The 20,395-nt window shown below is 54.6% G+C and overlaps 1 protein-coding gene across 1 annotated transcript; it reads left to right on the top strand.

The window, feature by feature from the left end:
• The first annotated feature begins 238 nt into the window (after nt 1-238).
• LOC132834618 (cardiotrophin-2-like) lies at nt 239-17,897 on the top strand. The gene is made up of 3 exons (XM_060853516.1): nt 239-295; nt 10,110-10,246; nt 17,433-17,897. The coding sequence occupies exons 1-3, from the start codon at nt 280-282 to the stop codon at nt 17,895-17,897; spliced, it is 618 nt and encodes a 205-aa protein (XP_060709499.1). The 5' UTR covers nt 239-279.
• The last annotated feature ends 2,498 nt before the right edge of the window (nt 17,898-20,395 follow it).

Below are 20,395 nucleotides of genomic sequence, written 5' to 3'. Positions count from 1 at the left end.
GAACGGAAATAAGTGCCCATTCGAGAAAGGTGTTCACGGGAGTTCCCTTTCCTCACATGTGGCTCTCCCAGACAGAGGTTAAGAGACAATCTCTTTAAATATCCACACAGACTGTGTTGTCAGACACAATCACCCCAGTGGGGGTGGACTGGGGAGTTTGTGATCAACCAGCTTTTCCGTTTCAGGGAGGTATTTATAGAGGGTTTCGATGTCACCCAAACCCACACTCAGAAGCATTCAAACTTTCAACATAGGTGCAGGCACCAAAGTCAGCTCACAATGCAGGATCTGCGAGGTAAGACAAGCATTCTCTCAACATTCCCCTGCTCTCTAATTCCCCTCTCTTCCTCTCCCCCCTTCCATCCCTCTATTTCCATTTACCTCTCTCTATTTCGTCCCCCCCCCTTTCCATTACACTCTTTCTCTCTCTCTTCCTTTCTTCTCCCTCTCTCATTTCCTCCCTCCACCTTTCCTTCTCTCTCCCCCCTCCCCCCCCCGTCCTTCATCCCCATCCATCTCTCTCTCTCTCTCTCTTTATTTCTTCCTCCTGCTCTCTCCATCGCATTCTTTCTCTCCATCTTCCCTGTGTCTCGGCCCATCCACAGCGCTCCCTCCCTTCCTTTCTCCCTCCCTTGCTCTCGCCATCACTCAATTTCCTCTCGCTCTCTTCCTCTCACCTCCTCTTTCCTGTCGCTCTCCCTCCTTCTCTTTCTGTTTCTTTCTTCATCTCCCTCGCTCTCACTATTTCACTCTTCCTCTCTCTTTCTTTAATTGCTTCTCTCCCTCCCTCCTCTCCCCTCTTTCTTTCTTCCCCTGCGTTTCACTTGCTCTCTCTCTCTCTCTCTCTCTCCCTCAATCTATCTCAGTCTCCCTCCTCCTTCTTTCCTCTCTCCCCCTACCTCCCTTCTCTCTCTCTTCCTCTAGCTTTTTCTCACTCTCCTTCTATCTCTCTCTCTCCTCTCTCACTTTCTCTTCTTTCCTCTTCTTGCGTTTCGCTTCCTCTCTGCCTTTTCCACCCCCTTCGTTTCTTGCTCCATCTCTCTTTCCTTCTCTCTCTCTCCCTCCTTCGTCCCCATCCATCTCTCCCTCTCTCTTTATTTCTTCTTCCTTCTCTCTCCATCCCACTCTTTCTCTCTAGTTTCCCTGTGTCTCTCTCTTCCTGCTCTCCCCATCCTTCCCTCTCTCAGTTCCTCACTCACGCCTTCCCACTCTACATCCCCTCTTCCATTCTCCCATTCTCTCTCTCCTTGCACTGTGCACTTCAGCAGATGACCATCTCTTGCTGCAGGTCAGCTCCAGACAGAGGGAGCACGAGATGGGCAAGAGAGAGAGACAATGATGGAGAGGAGGAGAGGGCGTGCGAGAGAGAAGGGAAGAGAGAGAGAGAGAAGGAGGAAGAAGCACAGGAAGAGGAACAGTGAAAGGGAGACTGAGTGAAGGAGAGAGTGAGAGATGGAGCAGGAGAGCTGGAGGAGAGATGGAGGAGAAGATAGGGAGTGTGAGAGTGGGAGACAAGGGGGGAGAGAGAGAGAGAGAGAGAGAGAGAAGGAAGAAGAGGCAGTGGAAGAGGAACAGAGGGATGGAGTGAAAGGGAGAGTGAGTGAAGGAGAGAGTGAAAGATGGAGCAGGAGAGCTGGAGGAGAGATGGAGGAGATGATAGGGAGTGTGAGAGTGGGAGACAAGGGGGGAGAGAGAGAGAGAGAGAGAGAGAGAAGGAAGAAGAGGCAGTGGAAGAGGAACAGAGGGATGGAGTGAAAGGGAGAGTGAGTAAAGGAGAGAGTGAGAGATGGAGCAGGAGAGCTGGAGGAGAGATGGAGGAGAAGATAGGGAGTGTGAGAGTGGGAGACAAGGGGGGAGAGAGAGAGAGAGAGAGAAGGAAGAAGAGGCAGTGGAAGAGGAACAGAGGGATGGAGTGAAAGGGAGAGTGAGTGAAGGAGAGAGTGAGAGATGGGGTAAAAGAGATGGTGTGGGAGACGCAGTGTCTGTGTGTGAGAGAGAGAGAGTTAAAGGAAGGTGATAAGAGAGAAGGAAAGGCAGATAGGGAAAACAACAGAGGGAGAGAGAGTATGGGGAAAAAAGAGAAAGAGAGAGGGAGAGAGAAGGAGGAAGAGAGAAGACGGAGGGAGAGGAAGAGGGATGGTGGAAAACTGAAAGAGGCCAGGCAGGAAAACAGGGATGGGGAGAAGGAGTGAATGGGTGGAGTGCAGGGCAGGGAGTGGAGTCGGATGGGATTGACACGAAGGTGGGAAGAACGTCAGGAAGGTCGGATAAAAGGACGGGCATGAGGAAGAACTGAAGCAATAACGGGACGAAGGATAAAACAGACAGAAGGAAAGGGAAATGAGAAATGGAAGGTGTGAGACAGGACCAAATAAAGACGTGAAACAGAAAAAGGTTGCCGAAAATTGATGAGGAAAAGAGAGAGACAAAAATTAAAGCCAAGCAAAGGGGAATGGCAATGATCAGGGAATAAAGGGAAAACAGATTGAAAATAGAGGAGAAAAAGAGACGGCAAGAGATAGGGGAGAGAGAAACACTCCGACAGTGCCCACTCCCTCATGGCTGACCCCCAGACCCCTCTCCCTCAGCACTGACCCTCCGACAGTGCCCACTCCCTCAGCACTGATCCTCAGACAGTGCCCACTCCCTCAGCGCTGACCCTCCGACAGTGCCCACTCCCTCAGCGCTGATCCTCAGACAGTGCCCACTCCCTCAGCACTGACCCTCCGACAGTGCCCACTCCCTCAGCACTGACCCTCTGACAGTGCCCACTCCCTCAGCACTGACCCTCCAACAGTGCATGACTCCCTCAATATTGAAGCTCTTATGGTAGAGTTTTGTGGAGGCTGGGGGGGGGGGGGGGGGGGCTCTGTGGTCAGGCAGCATGTAGGGGCTGGAGGAGAGTACAGAGATACAGAGACGTGTAGGGGCTGGAGGAAGGTACAGAGATACAGAGACGTGTAGGGGCTGGAGGAGGGTACAGAGATACAGAGATGTGTAGGGGCTGGAGGAAGGTACAGAGATACAGAGATGTGAATGGGCTGGAGGAGGATGCAGAGATGTGTAGGGGATGGAGGAGTGTACAGAGATACCGAGGTGTGTCGGGGCTGGAGGAGGGTACAGAGATACCGAGGTGTGTCGGGGCTGGAGGAGGGTACAGAGATACAGAGACATGTAAGGGATTGAGGAGGGTACAGAGATACAGAGACGTGTCGGGGCTGGAGGAGGGTACAGATATACAGAGATGTGTCGGGTCTGGAAGAGGGTACAGAGATACAGAGATGTGTAGGGGCTGGAAGAGGGTACAGAGACACAGAGATGTGTAGGGGCTGGAGGAGGGTACAGAGATCCAGAGACGTGTAGGGGCTGGAAGAGGGTACAGAGACACAGAGATGTGTAGGGGATGGAGGAGGGTACAGAGACACAGAGATGTGTAGGGGATGGAGGAGGGTACAGAGACACAGAGATGTGTAGGGGCTGGAGGAGGGTACAGAGATACAGAGACGTGTAGGGGATGGAGGAGGGTACAGAGACACAGAGATGTGTAGGGTCTGGAGGAGGGTACAGAGATACAGAGATGTGTAGGGGCTGGAGGAGGGTACAGAGATACAGAGACGTGTAGGGGCTGGAGGAGGGTACAGAAATACAGAGGTGTTGAGGGTCTGGAGGAGGGTACAGAGATACAGAGATGTGTAGGGGCTGGAGGAGGGTACAGAGATACAGGGATGTTGAGGGTCTGGAGGAGGGTACAGAGATACAGAGACGTGTCGGGGCTGGTGGAGGGTACAGAGATAGAGAGATGTGTAGGGGCTGGAGGAGGGTACAGAGATAGAGAGATGTGTAGGGGCTGGAGGAGGGTACAGAGATACAGAGACGTGTAGGGGCTGGAGGAGGGTACAGAAATACAGAGACGTGTAGGGGCTGGAGGAGGGTACAGAGATACAGAGACGTGTCGGGGCTGGTGGAGGGTACAGAGATAGAGAGATGTGTAGGGGCTGGAGGAGGGTACAGAGATAGAGAGATGCGTAGGGGCTGGAGGAGGGTACAGAGATACAGAGATGTGTAGGGGCTGGAGGAGGGTACAGAGATACAGAGACGTGTAGGGGCTGGAGGAGGGTACAGAGATACAGAGATGTGTAGGGGCTGGAGGAGGGTACAGATATACAGAGACGTGTAGGGGCTGGAGGAGGGTACAGAGATGCAGAGACGTGTAGGGGCTGGAGGAGGGTACAGAGATAGAGAGATGTGTAGGGGCTGGAGGAGGGTACAGAGATAGAGAGATGTGTAGGGGCTGGAGGAGGGTACAGAGATACAGAGAAGTGTAGGGGCTGGAGGAGGGTACAGAAATACAGAGACGTGTAGGGGCTGGAGGAGGGTACAGAGATACAGAGACGTGTAGGGGCTGGAGGAGGGTACAGAAATACAGAGACGTGTAGGGGCTGGAGGAGGGTACAGAGATACAGAGACGTGTAGGGGCTGGAGGAGGGTACAGAGATACAGAGACGTGTAGGGGCTGGAGGAGGGTACAGAGATACAGAGACGTGTAGGGGCTGGAGGAGGGTACAGAGATACAGAGACGTGTAGGGGCTGGAGGAGGGTACAGAGATACAGAGACGTGTAGGGGCTGGAGGAGGGTACAGAGATACAGAGACGTGTAGGGGCTGGAGGAGGGTACAGAGATACAGAGACGTGTAGGGGCTGGAGGAGGGTACAGAGATACAGGAATGTTGAGGGTCTGGAGGAGGGTACAGAGATACAGAGACGTGTCGGGTCTGGAGGAGGGTACGGAGGAGTGTAGGGCCAGTTGGAAGTTGCCGAGATAGAGTGTGAGGCAGGGAATGCAGGAAATTGGAATGAAGATGTGGGATGCAGGGGACAGTAGGATGTTAGATGCAGACTCGATAAGGGAACTTAACGTGAAGGAACCTGTCAGCATCCAAACATGACAAAACTTATTTTGCAGTTGGAGAGGGAAATAGTGGAATCAGATCCATCTGTATTATACCCAGAGGTGGGAAGTGCTGACCAGGATTGACCGGGAGAGGAGCCCAACAGGAAAGAACAGTGGGACAGCAAAGCAGGAGTTTCTGGGAATAATTCGGGAGACACGGCAAACATTCATCCTGAGGGAAAAGGAGCGTGCTGAAGGGAGGATGAGGGGACCGTGGCTGACCAGGGGAGACAGGGACAGCAGGGAAGCAGAAGAGAAAATGCATAATGCGACAAATGGGAATGGGAAGCCAGAGGATTGGGAAGCTGACCAGGACCAACAGAGGACAACGAAGAAGGAAATGAAGGGGGGAGAAGATTATGAAAGGATTGGACTCTCTGGCAGCAGGAAACATGTTTCCACTGATGGGCGAGTGCCGAACCAGAGGACACAGCTTAAACATACGGGGTAGACCATTTAGGACAGAGATGAGGAGAGACTTCTTCACCCAGAGAGTGGGGGCTGTGTGGAATGGTCTGGCCCAGAGGGCAGTGGAGGCCCAGTCTCTGGATTCATTTAAGAAAGAGTTGGATAGAGCTCTCAAGGATAGTGGGATCAAGGGTTATGGAGATAAGGCAGGAACAGGATACTGAGTCAGGATGATCAGCCATGATCATATTGAATGGTGGTGCTGGCTTGAAGGGCAGATGGCCTACTCCTGCACCTATTGTCTATTGTCTAAGATGAAATATGAGGATAAGCCGGCCGGTAATATTGGGAAAGATTGCAAGTGGTCTTTTTAGGTATATAAAGGGTCAAAAGCGAGGCAAAAGTAGATATTGAGCTGCTGGAAAAAAATACGGGAGATGGAGTAATGGGAAACAAGGAAGTGGCTGAGGAACCGAAGAAGTACTTTGTGTCAGTCTTCATGGTGGGAAACAGGAGTAACATCCCAAAACTTCAAGAGAGTCGGAGACGAGTAGGGTGGCCGTCACCAAGGAAAAGGTGCTAGAGAAACCGAAAGGTCTGAAAGTGGATAAATCACCTGGACCAGACAGACTGGGCCGCAGAGTTCTGAAGGAGCCGGCTGAAGAGGCAGTGGGAGGCTTGAGTCGTGATCTTTCAGACACTTCTGGAGTCAGGGAGGGTCCCAGAGAACTGGGAGATCGCTGACGTAATGTTCCCTGTGTAAAGAGGGAGCGAGCTGAAAAGGTGTTGCTGGAAAAGCGCAGCAGGTCAGGCAGCATCCAAGGAGCAGGAGAGTCGACGTTTCGGGCATGAGCCCTTCTTCAGGCATGAGCCCTGCTCCTTGGACGCTGCCTGACCTGCTGCGCTTTTCCAGCAACACGTTTTCAGCTCTGATCTCCAGCATCTGCAGACCTCACTTCCTCCTCGAAGATTTTAACCTACTGCGGATCCTCTTGCAAGGATGCCTTCCTTGAAGAAGCTCTCTTCCTCCCTCTACAAGGATTTCAGTGAGTCCCCTCTCTCACTGTACCCCCCTGGTCATCTCCTCTGCCCAGAAGCTCTAATTCTTGAAGAAGGGCTCATGCCCGAAACGTCGACTCTCCTGCTCCTTGGATGCTGCCTGACCTGCTGCGCTTTTCCAGCAATACATTTTCAGCTCTGATCTCCAGCATTACAGTCCTCACTTTCTCCTTAAAGAGGGAGAGAGGCAAATTATAGGCCGGTGTGAGGCCATTGGTCAGACTTCGGAATCCCTTATGAAGGATGGCATTTCTGAATGCTTGGACGTTGCATGGGAGAACGGGGCTAAGTCGACATGCTCTCGTCAACGGGAGGGCAGGCCCGGCAAACCTGTTGGAATTCTTTCCAGAGGTAACGATTAGATTAGATTCCCTACAGTGTGGAAACAGGCCCTTCGGCCCAACCAGTCCACACCGACCCTCCCGAAGTGTAACCCACCCAGACCCATTTCCCTCTGGCTAACACTACGGGCAACTTGCCATGGCCAACTCACCCTGACCTGCATGTCTTCGGACTGTGGGAGGAAAACGGAGCACTCAGAGGAAACCCCCGCAGAGACGGGGAGAATGTGCAAACTCCACCCAGGCAGTTGCCCGAGGGCGGGAATCGAACCGGGGATCCTGGTGCGGTGAGGCAGCGGTGCTAACTACTGTGCCACCCCGAGCCACCATGCCACCCACGTAATGGGCAGGCTGGACATTGGACTTCAGGAAGGCCTTTGTTTTAAGGTGCCGCACGGGAGGCTGCTGAGTCAGGTAAGGGCCCAGGGTGTGAGAGGCAAGGTACTAGTGTGGATAGACGCTTGGCTGATGGGCAGAAGGTCACCTCAGGAAGGAAGATGGGGACTCGGGGTACAACACAAGAGTCAAGATCAGAGTGGCGCTGGAAAAGCACAGCAGGTCAGGCAGCATCCGAGGAGCAGGAAAATCGACGTCCCGCCCTTCATCAGGAAGAGTCAGTGTTGGGACCACAGCTTTTCCCTTTCGACATGAATGAGCTGGATGAAGGAACAGCGAGGATTCTGGCGAGGTTTGCTGATGTTAGGTGGAGGGGCCGGTCGCACTGAGGAGACAGGGAGGCTTCACAAAGATCGAGACAGGTGAGGGGACAGGGCAAGGCAGTGGCCGATGGAGTACAGCATGAGAAGGCTTTGGGAGGAAGATTTCAAACGCGGACGATTTTCAAAATGGGGAGAGAGTTCAGAAGGCTCAATGGGGGACCTGGGGCGCCTGGTTCCTGGTTCCTCTTAAGGTCAATGTGCAGGCTGAGTCGGGAGTTAGGAAAGCAAATTCAGTGTACCTTCACCAGTCCCCACGGCACTCCCTATCTCTGTAAACTCCTCCAGCCCCGACACCCCCTCCATATCTCTGCAACACCCCCAACCCCTACGCCCCCTCCCTATAACTGTAACCCCCTCCAGCCCCTAAACCCCCTCCCTATCTCTGGAACCCTCTACATTCCCTCCCTATCTCTGGAATCCCCTCAAGCCCCTACACCCCCTCCCTATCTCTGTAACCCCATCCAGCCCCTACACCCCCTCCCTATCTCTGTAACCCCCTCCAGCCCCTACACCCCCTCCCTATCTCTGTAACCCCCTCCAGCCCCTACACCCCCTCCCTATCTCTGTAACCCCATCCAGCCCCTACACCCCCTCCCTATCTCTGTAACCCCCTCCAGCCCCTACACCCCTTTCTCTGTCGCTTCCTCCTGCCCCTCACCCATTCCCGACCTCTGTAACCCTCTCTAGTCCCGAGAGGTCTCACATATAAAAGTGGGGATGCACGTCTGAGGCTTGACCGGACTCTGGTTAGACCAGCCGGGGAGTATTGGGAGCAAGTCTGGGCGCCATAGCTCAGGAAAGTTGTATGGGCCCTGAAATGGAGGTTCGTGAACACGATCCCAGAAATGGAAGGCTGACCACATGAGGAATGTTTGAGGACTCTGGGACAATATTCGATGGAGTTGAGTAGCACGAATGGGTGGTGAGGGGGATCGGATCGAAACGTTCGGAAGACTGAATCGGCCTGGGCAGAGCAGCCGTAGGGTAGATGTTGCCAATGGCAACAGAGATGAGGATCCAAGGGCACAGCCTCAGATTAAAGGGGGGGCACGGTGGCACAGTGGTTAGCACTACTCACTTCCAGCACCAGGGACCCGGGTTCAATTCCAGCCTCGGGCCACTGTCTATGTGGAGTTTGCACATTCTCTCCGTGTCTGCGTGGGTTTCCTCCGGGTGCTCCGGTTTCCTGCGGGTGCTCCGGTTTCCTCCCACAGTCCAAAGGTGTGTAGGTCAGGGTCAATTGGCCATGCTAAATTGCCCCTAATGTTTGGTCAGGGGTAAATATGGGGTAGGGGGAATGGGTCTGGGGGGATAAGTCTTCGGAGGGCCAACGTGCACTTGTTGGGCCAAAGGGTCTGTTTCCGAACTGTCGGGAATGTCATCTAAAAAACAACGGAGACGAGGAGCAACGTCTTTAGCCAGAGTGTGGCGAATCTATGTGCAGGCCAGGTCACTGAGTATATTGGAAACACAGGTTGATGAGTTCTTGATCACCGGGGGGGGATCAAAGGTCACGGGGCGAAAGCGGAATAATGGGGTCGGAAAACCTATCACCGTAATCGTACGGCAGCGCAGCTCTGATCGGCTGAATGGCCCTGACCTCTACTCTGACAGCTCATGGTTAGAGATAGAGGGGTGTGAGGAGGTTACAGAGAAAGTGAGGGCTTTAGGGGCTGGAGGGTGTGACAGAGATAGGGAGGGGATGGAGGGGATGGGGGGGGTTACAGAGATAGTGAGGGGATGGAGGAGATGGAGGGGATTGGGGGGTTACAGAGATAGGGAGGGGATGGAGGAGATGGAGGGGATGGGGGGGTTACAGAGATAGGGAGGGGATGGAGAGGCCGGAGGGGGTTACAGAGATAGGGAGGGGGTGGAGAGGCCGGAGAGGGTTACAGAGATAGGAAGGGGGTGTGGGGGCTGGAGGGCGTTACAGAGATAGGGAGGGGGTGTAGGGGTCGGATGGGGTTACAGAGATAGGGAGGGGGTGTAGGGGCCGGAGGGTGTTACAGAGATAGGGAGAGGGTGTGGGGGATTACAGAGATAGGGAGGAGGAGTAGGAGCTGGAGGGGGTTAAAGAGATAGGGAGGGCATGTAGGGGCTTGAATAGGTGATAAAGATAGGGAGGGGGTGTAGAGGCCGGAGAGGGTTACAGAGATAGTGAGGGGATGGAGGGGATAGGGGGGTTACAGAGATAGGGAGGGGATGGGGGTGTTACAGAGATAGTGAGGGGATGGAGGGGATGGGGGGGTTACAGAGATAGGGAGGGGATGGGGGTGTTATAGAGATAGGGAGGTGATGGAGGGGATGGGGGGATGGAGGGGAGTTACAGAGATAGGGAGGGGATGGAGGGGATGGGGATGGAGGGGGTGGGGGTTTACAGAGATAGGGAGGGGATGGAGGGTATGGAGGGGATGGGGGGTTACTGAGATAGGGAGGAGGTGGGGCTGATGGGGGGTGTTACAGAGACAGGGAGGGGGTGGGGGGGCTTGAATAGGTGACAGAGATAGGGAGGGAGGGGATCGGCCCCTGAGCCACAGAGTATAATCCAGTTTTCATCTTCTCCTTCTCCCTCTCCACCCAATCCTCCCCTCCCCCCCCCCCCCCCCCCCCCCCCCGCCCCTTTTCTTCCAGGGATCCTGAGCCTTCTCCTGATCCAGTTGCTGGGTCACCCCCAGGGGGCGCCCATTCCTGTGCCCACTTTAATCGGGCAGACCCGGGACCTGGTGCTGCTCCTGCAGGAGAAAGCCTCCTCCCTGCTGAGCTCCTACGTGAGTATCACCATCAGAGGGCAGTGCCCTTTGGGGTTGGCGTCGGGGACGAGGGTGAGGGTGATGCCGGTTGGGGGTGGGGAGTGGGGCAGAGATGGCAGGGCAGAGAAAGAGCAGAACTGGTGCATTGTGGGAAGCGGGAGTCAACATTTTTGCCCGTAGTGTTAGGTAAGGGGTATGGGTGGGTTGCGCTTCGGCGGGTCGGTGTGGGCTTGTTGGGCCGAAGGGCCCGTTTCCACACTGTAAGTAATCTAATCTTAATCTAATTTCAGGTCGGAACCTTTCAGGCGGGGGTGGGGGGGGAAGAGGGGGAAATTTGCAAAGTATATCCAGGAAGGGGGAACGTGGGGGAATGGAGCGTGGGGTGGCACTTGGCGGATACAGGGAGGAGGAGGCCGGGATTGGTCATGGAAAGAGGGGGAGCAGGGAGGCGGGAAGGAAGATGGACACATAACAGAAGGGAGCATGGACAGGGTAGATAGACAGGGTCCCTTCCCTGGGGTTGGGGGAGTCCACTACTAGGGAGGGCATAGGTTTAGGGTGAAGAGGGGAAAGATAGAAAAGAGACCTACGGGGCAACTTTTTCACGCAGAGGGTGGTACGTGTGTGGAATGAGCTGCCAGAGGATGTGGTGGAGGCTGGTACAGTTGCAGGATTTAAAAGGCATCTGGACAGGGACATGAGTAGGAAGGGTTTACAGGGTGATTAGATTAGGTTAGATTCCCGACAGTGTGGAAACAGGCCCTTCGGCCCAACCAGTCCACACCGACCCCCCCCCGCAGAGTAACCCACCCGTTTCCCTCTGACTGATGCACCTAACACCCATGGGCAATTTGCCGTGGCCAATTCACCACTCCTGCCCATCTTTGGATATCAGGAGAAAACCCGAGCACACCCACACGGGGAGAATGGGCAAACTCCACACAGACAGTCGCCCAAGGCTGGAATCGAACCCGGGTCCCTGGTGCTGTGAGGCAGCAGTGCTGACCACTGCGCCACAGTTGGGACGAGATTGAGGTTGGGATAGCTGGTCGGCATGGACGAGCCGGACCGAAGGGTTTGTTTCCATGAGGTTCATCTCTCTGAGGTCGGGTTCAGATTAAGGTGGTGGGTGGGGGGAGAGGGAGGGGCGGTTGAGCCTAGGATGAGGAGATTTGGGAGCTGGTGAACGTTATGCCGAATGCTTGTGAGCTGTCGAGGTGGACAGATGAGGTGGGGCCTTGACGCGGGGGGAGGCCCAGGACAGACTTGCTGTTAGGGGAGGAGGAGGAGGAGGAGGTGGAGGGGGTCAGTTGAAATGGTTGCCGCTCAGAAGGTGAGGTCGATTGGAACGGATAGACCGTAAACGTTCCCCGAATCCGTCCCCAGGTTTTCTTTTTATAATAGAATCCCCTACAGCGTGGAAACAAGCCCTTCGGCCCAACAAGTCCACACTGCCCATTCGGTGGGTAACCCAACCCAAACCCATTCCCCTACCCTATTACTGGGCATTTACCCCAGACTAATGCACCTTAACACTACGGGCAATTTAGCGTGGCCAATTCACCCTGACCTGCACATCTTTGGACTGTGGGAGGAAACAGGAGCACCCGGAGGAAACCCACGCAGACACGGGGAGAACGTGCAAACTCCACACAGAGAGTCGCCAGAGGCTGGAATCGAACCCAGGCCGCGTGCGTTGCGAGGCAGCAGTGCTAACCACCGAGCCAGCTAAGTTTGCGCTCGGTTTGTCCGATGTGGAGCAGACCAGATCGGCAGCGACAAATGTAACCCTTCAGATTAGAGGAAGTATCCCTGAATCTCTGCTGGACTCGGGATGATTCTTTCCGGCCTTGGACGGAGGTGAGGAGGGGGGAGATTGTGCACCTCCTGAGGCGGCAGGGGAAGGGTCCGCTGGTGGACGCAGGAGTCGGGAAGGGGCTGTGGACCCGAAAGAGGGAGTCGCGGAGGCAACGGTCCCTGTGAAACGTGAATCGAGGTGGGGAGGGGGAAATCATTTTGATGGCAGGGGACAGTCCTGGGTAAACGGGGCGGCACGGTGGCTCAGGGGTTAGCACAGCCGCCCCACAGCGCCAGGGACCCGGGTTCGATTCCAGCCTCGGGTGAATGTCTGGGTGGAGTTTGCACGTTCTCCCCGTGTCTGCGTGGGTTTCCTCCGGGTGCTCCGGTTTCCTCCCACAGCCCAAAGATGTGCGGGTTAGGGTGAATTGGCCATGCTAAATTGCCCGTAGTGTTAGGTGCATTAGTCAGGGGTGAATGGAAGGGAACGGGTCAGGGTGGGTTGCTCTTCGGAGGGCCAGTGTGGACTTGTTGGGCCTGTGTCCACACTGTAGGGAATTTAAAACACTTTCTGGACAGCATTGAAAAGGCATCTGGGTGGCTCTATGAATAGCTTAGATTAGATTCTCTCCAGTGTGGAAACAGGCCCTTCGGCCTAACAAGTCCACACCCGCCCCTACTCAAACAGTAACCCACCCAGACCCATTCCCTATATTTACCCCTGCCTAACGCACCTAACACTACAGCCAATTCACCTAACCCGCACATCCTTGGACTGTGGGAGGCAACCGGAGCACCCGGAGGAAACCCACGCAGACACGGGGAGAACATGCAAACTCCACACAGTCAGTCGCCTGAGGTGGGAATCGAACCCAGGTCCCTGGTGCTGTGAGGCAGCAGTGCTAGCCACCGTGCCGCCCTGTTTTTCTCGGACTGTCCCCACCATCAAAATGATTTCCCCCTCCCCACCTTGATTCACGTTTCACAGGGACCGTTGCCTCCCTCATCCCACATCTTTGGATTGGTATATGGGCTGAGTGCTGGCAAAAGAGACTAGATTAGATATCTGGCCAGCACGGATGGGTCAGACCGAAGGGTCTGTTTCTGTGCTGTCCATCTCTACGACTTGATGGCAGAACGTTGAATATCTGACCTTTCGGCCCACTATGTCTGTGCTGAACATGAGAGCCCGTTCTGAACTAACCTCATCTGCCTGCACATACTCTGTATCCCTGTCTTGTCAGCGTGTTCACATCCGTGTCTAAATGCTGGTGTCTTTCTTCCTTGCTTGAACAAGCGACAGACAACTCTGACCAGAACGTTAGGAATGAATTTGCCCGCAATAATGAACCGGTCGAATCGATACGGTACAAGCCGGTCCCAAGGTGAATCAAGGAGAAAGTGAGGTCTGCAGATGCTGGAGTATCAGAGCTGAAAACGTGTTGCTGGAAAAGCGCAGCAGGTCAGGCAGCATCCGAGGAGCAGGAGATTCGAGAAGGGCTTATGCCCGAAACGTCGAATCTCCTGTTCCTTGGATGCTGCCTGACCTGCTGCGCTTTTCCAGCAACACATTTTCAGCCCCAAAGTGAAACAAACCCACTGTCTGAGGAACAAAGTTACGAGAAACTCTTCCGAATCCTATCTGGCCCCCTCAGGTTCCCGAGTCTCTTGTCGGTTTATGTCGCTGCTCTCTCTGTATTTCTGTCCCTGGGTCTGCAAAAGTTGCTTATTCTCTTGCTCTCTCTCTCTTTTTGAATCCGAACTTGAATTGAATTTATTGTTACTTGTACCGTGGCATAGTGAAAAGCTTTTGTCTCACTCTTTCTTTCTCTCTCGCTCTCTCCCTTTCTCTCTTTCTCTCCTGTGGGGGTGGGGATGGAGGTGATAGGTCAGAGGGGAGGGTGGAGTGGATAGGTGGAAAGGAAGGTAGGCAGGTAGGACAGGGTCATGGGGACAGTGCTGAGCAGGAAGTTTGGAACTGGAGCAAGGTTGGGGGGGGAGGGGAAATGTGGAAACTGTTGAGGTCCACATTGATGCCGTGGGGCTGAAGTGTTCCGAGGTGGAAGATGAGACGTTCTTCCTGCAGGCCTATCACCTCCATCCCCACCCCCACTCACCTATTGGACTCTATGCTACTTTCTCCCGACCCCCACCCTCCTCTCATTTATCTCTCCAACCTGCAAGCCCCCTGCCTCTATTCCTGAGGAAGGGCTTTTGCCGGAAACGTCAATTTTCCTGCTCCTCGGATGCTGCCTGAACTGCTGTGCTTTTCCAGCACCGCTCTAAGCTTGACTCTGGTTTCCAGCACCTGCTGTCCTTGTTTTTACCTTATATATTTTGAATATTTAAGTAGCTCTTTTTCCTATCGGTTTGTAAATTAGACGGCAGTTTTAGATAGAAGATCTAACCCCCTGCAGCCCCTACACCCCCTCCCTATCTCTGTAACCCCCTCCAGCCCCTACACCACCTCCCTATCTCTGTAACCTCCCTCCAGCCCCTACACCCCCTCGCCATCTCTGTAACCTCCCTCCAGCCCCTACACCCCCTCCCTATCTCTGTAACCTCCCTCCAGCCCCTACACCACCTCCCTATCTCTGTAACCCCCTACAGCCCGTACACCCCTCACTATCTCTGTACCCCTCCAATCCCACCCTCTCTCTGTAAACCCCTCCAAACCCCCACACCCCCTCCCTTTCACTGTAACTCCCTACATCCCCTCCCTATCTCTGTAACCCCACTCCAACCCCCACACCCCCTCCCTACCTCTGTAACCTCCCTCCAACCCCCACACCCCCTCCCTATCTCTGTAACCTCCCTCCAACCCCCACACCCCCTCCCTATCTCTGTAGCCCCCTACACCCCCTCCCTATCTCTGTAAACTCCCTCCAACCCACACATCCCCTCCCTATCTCTGTAACCCCCGACACCCCCTCCCTAGCTCTGTAACCTCCCTCCCACCCCCACACCCCCTCCCTATCTCTGTAACCTCCCTCCAACCCCCACACCCCCTCCCTATCTCTGTAACCTCCCTCCCACCCCCACACCCCCTCCCTATCTCTGTAACCTCCCTCCAACCCCCACACCCCCTCCCTATCTCTGTAACCCCACTCCAACCCCCACACCCCCTCCCTATCTCTGTAATCCCCCACACCCCCTCCCTATCTCTGTAACCTCCCTTCAACCCCCAAACCCCCTCCCTATCTCTGTAACTCCCTACACCCCCTCCCTATGTCTGTAACCCCCTACACCCCCTCCTGATCTCTGTAATCTCCCTCCAACCCCCACACCCCCTCCCTATCTCTGTAACCCCCCTACACCCCCTCATTATCTCTGTAACCTCCCTCCAACCCCTACACCCCCTCCCTATCTCTGTAACCCCCTACAGCCCGTACACCCCTCACTATCTCTGTACCCCTCCAATCCCACCCTCTCTCTGTAAACCCCTCCAAACCCCCACACCCCCTCCCTTTCACTGTAACTCCCTACATCCCCTCCCTATCTCTGTAACCCCACTCCAACCCCCACACCCCCTCCCTATCTCTGTAACCTCCCTCCCACCCCCACATCCCCTCCCTATCTCTGTAACCTCCCTCCAGCCCCTACACCCCCTCCCTATCTCTGTAACCCCCCACACCCCCTCCCTATCTCTGTAACCTCCCTACAACCCCCACACACACGCCCTATCTCTGTAACCTCCCTCCAACCCCCACACCCCCTCCCTATCTCTGTACCCCCCTCCAGAAACTGGACACGCTCCCTCCTTCGGTCTCGCTCTGCTGGCCTGACCTGACCACTGTGTTCCTCGGATGCTGACAGGAGATGGGCATCCCAGAGTCCGGGAGGATGCTGACCAGCTCCACAGTCACTAATCAAACATTGACGGCCGAGGGGAGCCGTGGAGGGGAGCTTTTCTTCCGACTGGGGGAGATCTGGGACCGGTGGGGCCGAAGGGCCTGTTCCTGGGCAGGAACTCTCTTTCCTCTTTGTTTCCCTGTGACCAATGCCCCGACCGATGTAGGCAAGTAGCCGTATGCCTTCTTGCCCAGCTCATCCGAGAGTTTGCCATGTTCAGGGAGTTGTGGGCTTGTACTCCCAAGATCCTTCCGAAGACCAGTGCTCTTAAAGGTCCAGCCATTTACACGATAACTTCCCCTTGTGAACTGACCTCCCAAAGTGGGCCACCTCACCCTTGTCCAGAGTGAACTCCATTTGCCATATCTCCGCCCACCTTTCCAACCGATCGATACCACAGAGGGTGGTGCGTGTATGGAATGAGCTGCCAGAGGATGTGGTGGAGGCTGGAACAATTGCAACACTTAAGAGGCATTTGGATGGCGATATGAATAGGAAGGGTTTGGAGGGATATGGGCCGGGCGCTGGCGGGTGGGAGTAGATTGGGTTAGGATATCTGGTCGGCATGGACAGCTTGGAACGAAGGGTCTGTTTCCGTGCTGTACATCTCTATGACTCTATGATATCCTGCTGTACGCTGCGATGAGCTCTCTCACTGTCCGCAACTTGTTTCGAGTCAGTGTACAGAGATGGGGAGGGGGTGTGGGGGCTGGAGGGAGGTTACAGAGATAGGGAGGGGGTGTAGGGGTTGGAGAGGGTTACAGAGATAGGGAGGGGGTGTAGGGGCTGGAGAGGGTTACAGAGATAGGGAGGGGGTGTAGGGGTTGGAGAGGGTTACAGAGATAGGGAGGGGGTGTAGGGGCTGGAGGGGTTACAGAGATAGGGAGGGGGTGTAGGGGGTTACAAAGATAGGGAGGGGGTGTAGGGGCCGGAGGGGGTTACAGAGATAGGGAGGGGGTGTGGGGGTTAGAGGGGGTTACAGAGATAGAAGGGGGTGCAGAGGTTGGAGGGGGTTACAGAGATAGGAGTGGGTGTAGGAGTTGGAGGGGGTTACAGAGATAGGGAGGGGCTGTGGGGGTTAGAGGAGGTTACAGAGATAGAGAGGGGGTGCAGAGGTTGGAGGGGGTTACAGAGATAGGAGTGGGTGTAGGGGTTGGAGGGGGTTACAGAGATAGGGAGGGAGTGTAGGGGTTAGAGGAGGTTACAGAGATAGGAGGGGGTGTTGGGGTTAGAGGGGGTTACAGAGATAGGGCGGGGGTGTTGGAGCTGGAGGGGGTTACAGAGATAGGGAGGGGATGTAGGGGCCAGAGGGTGTTACAGAGATAGGGAGGGGGTGTTGGGGTTAGAGGAGGTTACAGAGATAGAGAGGGGGTGTAGGGTCTGGAAGGTGGCTACAGAGATAGAGTGGGGATGTGGGGATTGATCGTTGAGGGTAAAGCTCTCTCTCCCCTGTGTGTATTAAACATTGCCTGGGGCCTGTGTTGAATGTTGGTGTTTTCCATGACAACCCCGCTCCCCCCCGTCTCACTCTCTCTCTCTCTCCCCTACTCCACAGCTCACAGCGATGGGCCTCCCGTTCTCCGAGCCAGGTTTCCGCCTCCCGGAAGTGACCCTCGTCGGGCTGCCCTCGTCCTCCATCGGGTACCTGGCCTGGCGCCGGCTGACGGACGGCGAGCGCCTGGCGGGAAACTACCGGGCCTACAGCCTGCAGCTGGAGTACCTGCAGCTGGTGCTGGACGACCTGCAGGCCCTGGGCCTGGGCCGGGGCCCCGGGCAGCTGACCGAGCAGCTCGCCTTCACCCGGACCCAGCTCCAGGGCCTGGTGGCCAACCTGGGCTCCCTGCTGGAGGCCCTGGCTCAGCCCCTCCCCGCCCTGGGCGAGCCCCTGGACTCCGAGGCCTACGGCTCCTCCGACTTCGAGAGGAAGCTCCGGGGATACATCGTCTGCCGGGAGTACGCCCGCTGGATCGAGCGGACCCTGAGGGATCTGACACTCCTCTCCAACAGCTTCCCAGCCTGAGGGGGAAGATGGCGGCCAACCTTTGCACTCCTGTCGCGACTGTTGACCTAGGGATCGACAGTGGCTGACCTTAACGGTTCAAATTGACCAAACATAACGTGGCACTTCTCTGCCATAGACCTCGTACAGAAACAGTGTCACTGCTCAGGCCTTGCTTTCTCTCGTGTGTCACCAGCCCTTCTCCTGCTCCCCATTCCCCTACCCACCCCCCACCCACGGCAGCGTTCCCAAGCGGCCTGTCACAATTTCAGAGTGGTGCCAGAAAAGCACAGCAGGTCAGGCAGCGTCCGAGGAGCAGGAATATCGAGTTGGGAGTATCGTGTCCAGTTCTGGTTACCGCATTATAAGGAGGAGGTGGAAGCTTTGGAAAGGGTGCAGAGGAGTTTTACTCGGATGTTGAACCCAAAAAAACAGAGAAAATGCTGGAAAATCTCGGCAAGTCCGGCAGCATCTGTAAAGGAGAGAAAAGAGCTGACGTTTCGAGTCTGACTGACCCTTTCTCAAAGCTGGGTGTTACCTGGTAAGGAGGGATGGTCTTATGAGGAAAGGCTGAGGGACTTGAGGCTGTTCTTGTTAGAGAGAAGAAGGTTGAGAGGTGACTTAATAGAGATCAGAGCTGAAAATGTGTTGCTGGTTAAAGCGCAGCAGGTCAGGCAGCATCCAAGGAACAGGAAATTCGACGTTTCGGGCATAAGCCCTTCATCAGGGCTTCATCACACTTCATAGAGACATACAAGATAATCAGAGGGTTAGATAGGGAGGACAGGGAGAGCCTTTTTCCAAGTATGTAAAAAAAAGGTTAAAAACAATGACTGTAGATGCTGGAAACCAGAGTCTGGATTAGAGGTGCTTGAAGAGCACAGCAGTTTGGCCCGAAACGTCAATTTCACTGCTCCTTGGATGCTGCCTGCTCTTCCAGCACCTCTAATCCAGACTTTTTCCAAGTATGTTGACAGCGAGCACGAGGGGCATAGCTTTAAACTGAGGGCTGATAGATATAGGACAGATGTCAGAGGTAGTTTCTTCACTCAGAGCAGTAAGGGTATGGAATGGTTTGCCTGCAACGGTCATAGATTCGCCAACTTTAAGCACATTTAAGTCGTCATTGGACAGGCATATGGACGTACGTGGAATGTGTAGGTTAGATGGGCTACATGACAGGTCGGTGCAACATCGAGGGCCGAAGAGCCTGTACTGCGCTGTAATGTTCTATCAGGAAGAGCCCTCAGCTCCGTCATGATTAGATTACATTCCCTACAGTATGGAAGCAGGCCCTTCGGCCCAACAAGTCCACACCGACCCTCCGAAGAGTAACCCACCCAGACCCTGCATTTACCCCTGACCTAACACAATGGGCAATTGAGCACGGCCGATTCAGATCATTCACGAAAAGCCGTGGTGCCAACGCTGACTCTTCCGAAACGTCGATTTTACCTGCTCCTCGGACCTGCTGTGCTTTCCCCGCGCCACTCGAATCTTGACTCTGATCTCCAGCATCAGCTTTTGTCTGGGAAACCCGTCACACTGCACTCCAACCCTCTGACCACCCGATGGCGCTGCCGAGCGTGACGTGTTTACATAGCAAATCCCTGTTGAAAACCGTTCGAGCCCCATCTGGGGCTGGGAATGCAAACAGGGTGAAACGTTTCCGACACTGCAGACACCAGGAATATATTTTGAATATTTAAATAGCTCTATTTTCTATCGGTTTTTAACTTATGCTCATTTACATGAAGGAATTGTCCATTATATTTTTACAAGAGTAATTTATTCTAAATTAAGCACAGCTTGAAGTTGTGCATTGTGAAGGGATATTATATGTGACTGGGACTTCCAGAAATGCCAATAAAACGTGTGTTTCTAATGCCCGTGGATGGCATCTTTGAATCTAGTGAGTTAAAAAGGGGAAGATGGCTGCACAAACTCAAAGTCACTGTCTCACTCTCACACACACACTCTCTCACTCACTCTTCCCTTTCCCCCTGAGGTCAGGGTTCAAATGTCCCCACCGCACTCCAGGAGTGGCCTTAACCAAGCTCCGACACAACTGAAGCCAGACTCCTGTACTCGGGCCATCCTGTGGTAAAAGGTACCATTCCATTAGCCCTCCCGATAATTCGGCAAATCCGAGGGGAGAGGGGGGCAGCGGGTCACCCTCAGTAACTTAGTGGCAAAAATGAGGCAGTGACCCAATGGGATTATCTGGAGACGATTCACCCAGAGACACTGGTCAAATTCAGGGGGGCCGGGGTTTAAATATCACAAAGGCAAACGGTGGAATAAGAATCAAAAGTCAAAAAACCGAGAGGGCCTGCGTCCAGATATCTCCGAGAAAGGGATGTGAAATGTACCATTCAGTGCCCAGATATCTCCCTGAGGGAGAAACAGGGAGAACTCAGAGATACCTGTCAGCGTACAGTTATCTCCCTGAGAGGTGGGGGGGGGGGAATTAAGAAATACTAGTCAATGCACAGATATTAGATTAGATTAGACTTACA

This window comes from Hemiscyllium ocellatum, chromosome 41 (assembly GCF_020745735.1).
Source record: "Hemiscyllium ocellatum isolate sHemOce1 chromosome 41, sHemOce1.pat.X.cur, whole genome shotgun sequence".
Classification (NCBI taxonomy): domain Eukaryota; kingdom Metazoa; phylum Chordata; class Chondrichthyes; order Orectolobiformes; family Hemiscylliidae; genus Hemiscyllium; species Hemiscyllium ocellatum.
Note: the sequence above shows the minus strand (reverse complement) of the source record. Positions and strands in the feature narration are given on the sequence as shown.

Coding starts and splice junctions, on each gene's coding strand:
- LOC132834618 (XM_060853516.1), top strand. Junction 10,247..17,432: donor CCTCCCTGCTGAGCTCCTAC/GTGAGTATCACC, acceptor CCTACTCCACAG/CTCACAGCGATGGGCCTCCC.